Genomic DNA, 10,134 nt, shown 5'->3' on the forward strand with positions numbered 1-10,134 from the left:
GATACTACTTCTACTTCTTACTTACATATTTGCGTGTTATGCCTAGTCTAATTACACTATCTGCAGCGCCTTTAGAATAGCTTACCTACTTTAGCTTACACCTGCTTTTTTACTTTCTTTCTATTACTGCGCGCTTTAAATTCCTTTAAAGCTATTAAGTATAAGCTTTTTTAAATTATTAAAGTTTTTTTTACTTTAATTTACTTTCTTTTATGTAATTTATATTACATAGTAGCTTTATTAGCTGCTTAAAGCTTAGTAATTTTTTATTATACTAACACTAGCTTATGCATAATTATTATTACTCTTTTTAAGACCTTTTTAAACACCTTAACTATAAAAGTTAGTAAACTATTTATATACTTTTAAATTTTTATTTTTATAAGCATTAATTATAACTTAAGTTTTAAAGTATTACTTAAAGTTTACAACTGCTAAGGCTTATTATATATAAGTAGTAGTAGTAATAAAGTGCACAACTTTATATTAAGGCCTATTATAACTTATTATAGGTTAAAAGAAACTAATCTAGCGCTTTAAAACTTTTTTTAAATATTACTAAAAGTAATTATAGCATTATAAGCTACTTTAAAGTATAGTAAGAACTTTATTTTTATAATATAAGTAATCTAGTTATATATAAAGTTTTTAGCTTAGCGCTTATACACCTTTTTTAAAAAAGTAAAATAACCTACATTAAGTAGCTATAAAAAGTGTAATAAGTAAAAAAGTATATAAATAGTAATAATTTTATTATTTTTATAGTATTACTAAAAATAAAGTAAGTTATAGCTTTTATAGCTGTTAATAACTAGTAGATAGTAGCTACTAATAGTACATTTTTTATATGCGTGTTAAAGTGCTTTAACTAGTTTAAACTAAGCTAATTAGTAGTCTAGCTACGCTTAGAGATTATAATAACCTAATTTTAGAGTAGATTTTCTTTTTTATACTAGTTTAAAAAGTAGTTACTACTCTAAAAAATAATAAAAAGTAAAATAGCTTACCTTTTAGCATTAATGCTCTAGATAGCTGTTGTCTACTTCTAGTTACCTAGCTAAACTGCTTTTAGCTATTCTTATCTCTCTAAACTTATAATAACTGCTCTAGGAGATATCTAGCCTATTATAAACTTTATTTTATTAAAGTTATATATGTTATTATTTTAAATGCTATACTTAGCTTTAATATTTTTTATAAAGTTAAACTAGCTTTAAATTACTATAAAATTTTTATAAAAAGTTTTTTTATAGTTATAGTTATACTTAAACTTTACTTTAAGCTTTAAGTAACACTTAATAAATATATTAAGCTAGTTTATACTAATATAGCCTATATTATACTTAGCATGTAAAGAATTAGCTATATTAGCTATAGCTGCTAGCTAGAGGGGAAATCCTTGTGTATCTAGCTTAAGTATGTGCTAAATAATTACTTACTTTTTATTATTATTTAGCTTTTATAAGTTAGCTATATAATTAGCTTAAAAAGGTTATCTAGTGTGTTAGTTACTTATTATTTTTTAAAAGACTTTATAAATATCTATAGCGTGTTGCTTAGAAAGTATTACATCTTATTTAAAAGCCTAAAGTGTAAGCTGTATCTAACATTCTTTTAACACATCTAAGTAGTGTTGTTAGAAATGCATTAGTGTAAAAAAAGTAGTGTAGTAGAGTCTTAGCAAAAGTAAGCAACTTAGGTGTGTAAGCAACTCGCCTATAAAGTACGTTACTATATAGTATTAGTTATTAAGGATAAACTGCTTAGCATACTTCTTAGGTTTAATGCTATAGATGTCCTCTCCTGTTACATAGTATAAGTAGGTAGTAGAGGTAAAGTAGTTAATAGCTTTTTTAGTATTTTTATTTTTGTATTTTATATTTTTTATATTATGCAAATTATTTTCTTTTTTAAGGTAACTTTTAAAGTCTTAGATATATAAAGTAATGTACTAGTTCTTTACTTATGTATAGTTATTATAAGAGTAGTTTAATAACTAACATTTTTACTTATAGTAAACAAAGCACTTTCTTAGTTATATATAGTTGTCTTTAGAGTGTAGCCTAAACCTAGATAAAAATCTTCTATATTATTCTCTTCTATATAAAAAGAAGCTTCTCTCTTGTTATATAAAGTTATATTAGCAGTTAGTGTAGTACACATTAGGCAGTTTTTAGATGTATTAGTTTACTTTTTAGTTTATAGTAACTTAAAGTAAGGCCTATAAGTTACTAAATAAGGCTTTATATAAAAGCTTAATAGTAAACATAGCATGTTTTAGTTCTAGTTATCTTTAATAAGCTTATATAATACTAGCATATTGTTAGGTATGCGCACCTACTGTTAAGACAGGAGGAACGTTTGACGAAAGCTGCTACATAGTACAAGCAATAAGCTCGAACAGTATGTTGCTGCAAATTGCTGCATTTTGCAGCATTTTGCAGCATGTTGCAGCAAATTGCAGCATTTTACAGCATGTTGCAGCAAATTGCAGCATTTTGCAGCATGTTGCAAGCTGGTCGCGCATAGGGCTAGTGCGCGAGGGACTCGGATCGGCAGAACAAAAAGCCGAGCAACACGAGTAGAGCAGAAAAAGGATCGATAAATTAAGAAAATGAATACAATTAATCAATCATCCCATACATTATATCCAAACCCATCATTCATCTCAGGAAGCCTAGAAACAGTGCTTTAATCTAACACATATAGTAGAACATTTTTTTAAAATTTTATTTTTAGTGCCTTTTATATAAGTGTAATGTTGAATAGACTCTGTTAGCTAGCTGCTTATAGTATAAGCACTTAAGTAGCAAGAGTAAGAGTAGCGTACAGTGTGCACAGTGTACAGGGTAGGTAGGGTGAGAGCAACATGTTTCTAGTTCTGTATTGTTCTTGTCTTTTTCCTCTGTACAAAGAAAAAGGGGAATATCTAGATGTTTGCGCACAGAGGTTTGCGCACAAGCATTATGTAACATAAATACATAATCCTGCTTATGCGCAATAGCTTATATCTAAACTATAACACTACTGCTGTGTATAGACACTAGAAACTTTTTCTTTTTATTTAAAAAGTTGCCTTCTATACACATTACCTCTCTTCTATTTATATAGGTCTATCTAATTATGTTTTGCCTATACTCTACCTTATTTATTAGGACTTGCCCTAGTAATGCTGTGCGTTAGAATAAGCTAGTTGTGCTATGTAAATAGCTTTTCTTTTTTTTATCCTCTACTTTCTCAGCCCTGCTGTATAATCCCCTAGCTCTTTTCTCTTTTCGTACAGTGCTAGCAGTAATAGATTCTTATAATAAAAAAAATAAGTGTTTATAATATAAAAAAAAAATATAAAAAAAAAATTAGGCCTTATATAAAGGTGTTGTTAGTCTAGTTAGTCTAAGGCATCTTTGTGCATAGGATCTAGCTAGTCTACAGATGCTTCTATCTAGACAGAGAGGTAGTTACTTAGGACTAATAATTAAAAACTCTAATTTAGTATTTTCTTTATACACACATCTACTAAGTTGTTTTTACTATTAATTTACTTAATCTTAGCAATTTTTTTTTCTTATATAATTTATAGAGTAACATAATGTTAATTATAAGTTACTTTTTACTAGTAGTGCCTAGCTTAACAAAGTAATTATATAAAGACTTTAAATTTATGTAGATTACTACTAGAATTAGTAGTAGTTTAAGGGTTTATATAATTTGCTATAAAGTTATACTAATGTTAGATTAAAGCACTGTTTCTAGGCTTCCTAAGATGAATGATGGGTTTGGATATAATGTATAGGATGATGATTAATTATATTGATTTATTAATCCTTTTTCTGCTCTACTCGTGTTGCTTGGCTTTTTGTTTTGCCGATCCAAGTCCCTCGCGCACTTGCCCTATGCGCGACCAGCTTGCAGCAACATACTGTTCGAGCTTATTGCTCGTACTATGTAGCAGCTTTTGTCAAGCGTTCCTCCTGTCTTGACAGTAGGTGCGCATATCTAACAGCTAAAGCAGGTTGTTATAGGCTATAATAGAGTTTATTATAGTGTAGTCTTAGCAAAGGTAAGCAACTTAGGTGTGTAAGCAACTTGCCTATGATGTATGTTAAATGTTAAATAATTATTCTTCTATTTAATAAACTCTTATCCTAACACTAGTCTTCTATACTCTAAATTAATTTTTTTATCTAAAGAACAATGTGTTAATAAATAAATACTAATATACTTCTATTGTACAACGAATTCTGCTGTAGTTGCAAGGACGGAGCTCTGTACCACTACGCTAATACAACTAAAAAGGTGCGAATAATCAACCAACAGTTGATTCTGCGTAGAGAATAGTATATATCCCCGTCCCGCGTAAGGACCATCTCGGCCTTACAGTAGTTAAATTAGTACAGAAAGAAGGAGCAGAGAAAAATATAACGAGAGAGTATAAGTACAACTGTTATAAGGTTACTACCTGGATCTTTGATCAGCGGGAGCTTAAATGCCCGAGGCTCACCTCTTGATAAAAGGTAGAGAAGGCTCTTAGGGGCTATAGTTTAGAAGTTACATACGAATTAGAGCAAAGCTAGTGCTAAGATAGAATAGATCGAAACCCATATAGGAATAAACGAAGACAGTTTAAATATTAGAGAAGGTGAACTACTATTCTGGGTAGGCTTTAATGTAGGCGAAATTAAAGCGGTGGACGCGGTACCTGCCGCTTGGGTGGCTCTAGAAATTGCTGCTGTCGTTGGGCGGATAGACGTAGGTGTTGGCTGCCCTCCAATGGTGGAATATATGTTTGTGCGAGTCCCGTTGGCGTAAACTACTTCTCCTGTGAGAAGGTTTACTCTTGATTCATTGTCGTAAATAATCATTGTACTAGAAGCATAATGCGTAATTAGTATAAGATAACAGCTCTTTGCGTATGAAAAAGTATACCACGAATATATTTAAGCCAAGTTCAATGGTAGCACATACCTCGGGCTGAAGCATAGCAAATATTGATCGAAATATGTACAAACATCATTAGACTGGCCTGCGATACCAGAGAATAAGTTAACCGTATATTGTTTCTCGAACACTCTTCACAGTGTGGGGGTAAAGAACTACTAACACGAAATTTGGGTTGCCCGAGGTGCAATATTAGGTATCTCAATATCTCGCTTTATAGGGCGGCACATTTCTTGGCAAACGGTTGTCCATGCGCCTAACTTGCATAGAAAGCAGGTTGTTTCTCGGTTCGTCTCCTTCATTGATTTAGTATAGTCAAGTAAGGAAACGGCGTTGGACTTGGTGCATGTTGTAGCCTAGTTATTTTCATCAGCGTTAGTTGAGAGCAAGACTTAGCAGTCATCTATTTCCAGTTTAGGGGAGAGAAAATAGGAGAGAACATGCAAAACTTACCCATGTGCCCGTGAAAAAGACCACCCAAAACAGAATCGCAATATGTATCTTCATTATGCTAGGTAGTGGAAGGTTCGCAGCTTACTAGGGCGGAGTTCGAGGAGGATCTGATTTTTGCTATAGTAAATGCGACCTAAGAAGGAGCACTCTCTTTATGTATTAACCTAGTAGCCCCTAAATCTTATGTATGATGTTTCTTCTTTTATTAGAAGTTACGTTAATAGGCTGTGTTAAGCGGCTCAGACCAGATCTATTCAAATTGCCTAAACGCTAAGCCATCATTACTATTAGGATGACCCTGGCTGGTCTTATACACCATGGATCATGTCCTTGATAGGCTTAACAGGCTTCTGCCACTCGGGTCCACTGGCTATTGTCGGCTCGATATGTCAAGCCTTGAACACTGCGAAATACCGTCTTAAACAGCTCGCAGCACAACGAGCTCGTCTAAAGTTATTTAACAATATAACTCTAGCCAACCTATTTGTAAAGTAATGGGCGCGAGGGTAACAAGGTTAATAGACTGTAATCTGTGTAACTGTGTTTGTCCAAGGGAAATCGCGATGTGTCATACCTCTAAATAATTGCTTATCAACCCTATTTTCTTATTTATAGACTAGACCTTCTAGCCTAGCCTCTTATTAGCTGCACGAGTGCTTGGAATAGTCCGCCAAGTCGCGAATTTAGTCTACATATACCTAATCGGGAACCTCGTCCGCTCGATACATACTCACACCTGCGCAGTCTAATACTCATCGAACAGCCGATCAGCTCATTGAGAGAATAAGCAATTAAGCAATTAATAATCCCAGCTTAGATTTACTAAGTAGAATACAAGTAGTTGGGAGTTAGCTATATAAGGTAGGTAACTCTATTTAGAAATCTTGTAGAGTTTTGTTCTTTGAAATTGTAGGCACAGCTCGCTACCCTAAGTTACTTCAGTCTCACTTTTAGTATATAAGTACCTAGTGTGAAGTGGCACACCATTATTATTCTTGCCGATGATAATGTCACGGCACATGCCACGCCCGCCATTCGCTAGGCAAAACTAACCTAGACGAGGTTTCCTAATGCCGCGTTACTTTATCTCAGCTAGCTTAGTCGACTGGGGAGAGAAGAGGCGAAGCCCCGACAGGGGCAGAGCCCCTGATACCCTTGCTAGTCAACACTACAGCGGACTATTAGCTAGTGAAGGGAAAAAACTAATTGCTAATTTAAAAATTCTTTACTTTATACTTAATTATAGCCTTTTGTAACGGCACAGGCAAGACAATGGGTCCGAATGCGGTGGGAATCCACTCAGAGGCATATGGGAGTGCGTGGGGACTCAGAACCTGGGAATGCCATTGACACCTATAGGCCTTGTACGAAGGATATCAGAAAACTACTAAGCTAGCTAAGGGGAGGGGTGCGACTAAATACTTGGGTGAATAGGGGTAACTGCGGGGTTCAGGGTCGAGTCATGGTTGGGGCCGATACGGGGACCCTTCGGATAGGATCCGAGCGACCCGAGATGGAACGATTTGTAAGAATCGTTACAATAGTAAACTAAAGCAATTTACAGTATATTATAGTAAAGTGCTGCATATTATAGCAAATTGTATCAAATTGTAGCAAATTGCAGCACATTATAGTAATTTACAGTAGTTTATAGAACATTATAGAAAAAGATAGTAAAATAGTGTAAAGTATTATACATTATATAAACTAGTAGTATAAAGTAAAATATATAAGAAGATAGCAAATTAAACTAAACTATTATATTATAGCATAAACTAATAAGTATTTTATAAATAAATTAAAAGAAGAAATAAAATTATAACGTACCTAACAGGTTAGCCGGCTACACAGGTTGGCTAGCCACTTTTGCTAAGCCCCTACTACACTCTACCTATCTACATAATGCCTTAACAACAACACTAGATTAAATCTTCTAAAGAACATTAGATATAGCTTACTTTTTAGACTTTTAAATAAGACTTAAAACTTTTCTTATAATATGCTGCAGCTATTTATAATGTCTTTTACATAATACTAAGTAATTAACGCGCTAGACAGCCTTTAGAAGCAGAATGCTAGCCTAAATTAAGAAATCTAACTAAGCTTAAAAAAAAAGTAGTTATTAAGTATATACTTAAGCTTATTATATATAGATTTTTTTCTAGGCTTACAGCTATAGCTAATATAGCTAATTTCTTGCGCGCAGAGTGTAATCTAGGCTAGGTTAGCTTAAACTAGCCTAGTATATAAGTTAAGCACTGCCTTAAGTTTATAATAAAGTTTAATTATAAGTATAATTATAAAAGGGTGCTTTATAAGAATCTTGTCACAGTCAACTTGGACATGCCTCGGACTCTCCCCGGAGAGCCCTCGGCCCAGCCTTGGGCACATGACGTCCCGTCACGTGCCCCAGCACATATATATATATATCCTCTTACGAACCCCTGAGTCTCCTCAAGGATTCGTCTATCAATACTATCCTGTACCCCCTTCTGCGCTTCACGCTTCCTGCTTCACAGTGCTCTCACAAATCTAAAGGTTATCTAAGGCTAGTTTTGCCTAGTAGCTAACATAAAAGCTAAGTATAGTATCTAGAATAAAGACATATATAACTTTAATAAGTTAGGCTTTATAATAGGCTAAATATTAACTAGAGTAGTTGTTACAGCTTTAAAAAAAATAAGAATAGCTAAAAGTAATATAGTAAAGTAATAAAAAGTAAATAATAGTTATCTAAAGCATTAATATAATAAAGTAGGCTATTCTACTTTTTATTATCTTTAAAGGCTGCTATTACCTCTTTACCTAGTATAAAAAAAAATCTGCCTTAGAACTAGGTTATTATAGTCTCTAAAAACAGCTAGATAATAAATAAGCTTAGACTGTAGTAGTTAAAGCACTTTAATAAGTATATAAAAAAAAGTTATAAGCGCTTATTAGCTTTTTATTATTAATAGCTATAAAAGCTATAACTTGCTTAATTTTTAGCAGTACTATAAAAAAAATAAAATTATTACTATTTATATACCTTTACACTTATTACACTTTTTATAGCCTTTTAATATAGGTTGTTTTACTCTTTTAAAAAAAGTATATAAGCGCTAAGCTAAAGATCTTATATATAACTAAATTACTTATATTATAAAACTTAAGTTTTTACTATGCTTTATACACACTTATAATGTAGTAATTACTTTTAGTAATATTTAAAAAAAGTTTTAAAGCGCTAGTTTAGTCTTATTTAACCTAGAATAGGTTAAAATAGCTCTTAATATCTAGTTATGTACTCTATTACTACTATTACTTATTAATAATAAGCCTTAGTAGTTATAAACTCTAAGTAATACTTTTAAATTTAGGTTATAATTAATGCTTATAAAAGTAAGAATTTAGAAGCATATAAATAGCTTACTAACATCTATAGTAGAAGCTTTTAAGAAAGTTTTAAAAAAGGCAGTAATTATTACACACAAGCTAGTGTTAGCATAAAAGGAGATTATAGAGCTTTAAGCAGTAAATAAGGCTGCTATGTAACATAGATTGCATAAAAAAAAGTAAATTTAGGCAGAAAAAACCTTAATAGTTAAGAATAGGGCTTGTCTAACTACTTTAAAGAAGTTTAAAGCGCGTAGTAATAGAAAGAAGCTAAAGACGCAAGTGCGCGCTAAAGAAGGTAAGCTAAGTTAAAGGCAATGTAGGTAGTGTAATTAAACTAGGCATAACTTACATATATGTAAAAAAGTAGTAAAAGTAGACTCTAAATAATATCTTGTGTTGTATTGCTTTATATAGGGCTAAAGTAGGCTGTTTTGTGCTAGAATAGAGTGGTTTTGGTAGGGGCTTGGCAAAAGTGGCCGGCTAACCTGTGTGGCCGGCCAACCTGTTAGGTACGTTACATAGAGAGTAAAATAAGTAATAATATAAAAATAAAAGTTACTTAAACAAAAAAAATATTATAAAGAAAGATATAGTATAAAAAAAGTTATAACGTACTTTACAGGCGAGTTGCTCACACACCTAAGTTGCTTACTTTTGCTAAGACCCTACTAAACTACCCTTCCTACACTAATGCATTCCTAACAACACTACTTAGACATGCTAAAAGAACGTTAGATATAGCTTACGCTCTAAGCTTTTAAATAAGACATAAAACTCTTAAAGAAATGTGCTACAGCTATATACAGAGTCTTTTAAAAAACAATAAATAACTATAGCGCTAGACAACCTTTACAAGCTAATTCTATAGCTAACTTATAAAGGCTAGGTAATAAGAAGAAGCAGATAATTATTAAGACTATACTTAAGCTATATACGCAAGGATTTTCCTTTTAGATAGCATTTATAGCTAATATAGCTAATTCTTTGCGCGCTAAGCATAATCTAGGCTATATTAGCATAAACTAGCCTAGTATGTTTAGGAAGTGTTATTTAGACCTTAAAGTAACGTTTACGCGTAGTACAACTATAAGAGAGCCCTCTGTAAGAGTCCTAGGGTAATTTAGGGCAGGTTTAGCCTTGTAGAGAATATTAAAGCTAAGTATAGCATCTAGAATAATAACATGTACAACTTTAGCAAGACAGGCTTTATTATAGGCTAAATATCTATTAACTATACTTGCGCTTAAAACTTTACTTTAAGCTCTAAATAACACTTTACAAACATACTAGGCTAGTTTATGCTAACATAGCCTAGATTATGCTTAGCGCGTAAAGAATTAGCTATATTAGCTATAAATGCTATCT

General features: G+C 32.4%; 1 protein-coding gene across 1 annotated transcript; it reads right to left on the reverse strand.

Annotated features, from left to right (window-relative positions):
• Positions 1-4,471: 4,471 nt before the first annotated feature.
• Positions 4,472-5,445, reverse strand: BDR25DRAFT_363134 (uncharacterized protein; the record flags this gene model as incomplete). The annotated part of the gene is made up of 5 exons (XM_033696693.1): positions 4,472-4,534; positions 4,599-4,866; positions 4,966-5,070; positions 5,104-5,294; positions 5,392-5,445. The coding sequence occupies 5 exons, from the start codon at positions 5,443-5,445 to the stop codon at positions 4,472-4,474; spliced, it is 681 nt and encodes a 226-aa protein (XP_033539891.1).
• Positions 5,446-10,134: the final 4,689 nt, after the last annotated feature.

The sequence above is a fragment of the Lindgomyces ingoldianus genome (assembly GCF_010093535.1).
Source record: "Lindgomyces ingoldianus strain ATCC 200398 unplaced genomic scaffold BDR25scaffold_63, whole genome shotgun sequence".
NCBI classification, from domain to species: domain Eukaryota; kingdom Fungi; phylum Ascomycota; class Dothideomycetes; order Pleosporales; family Lindgomycetaceae; genus Lindgomyces; species Lindgomyces ingoldianus.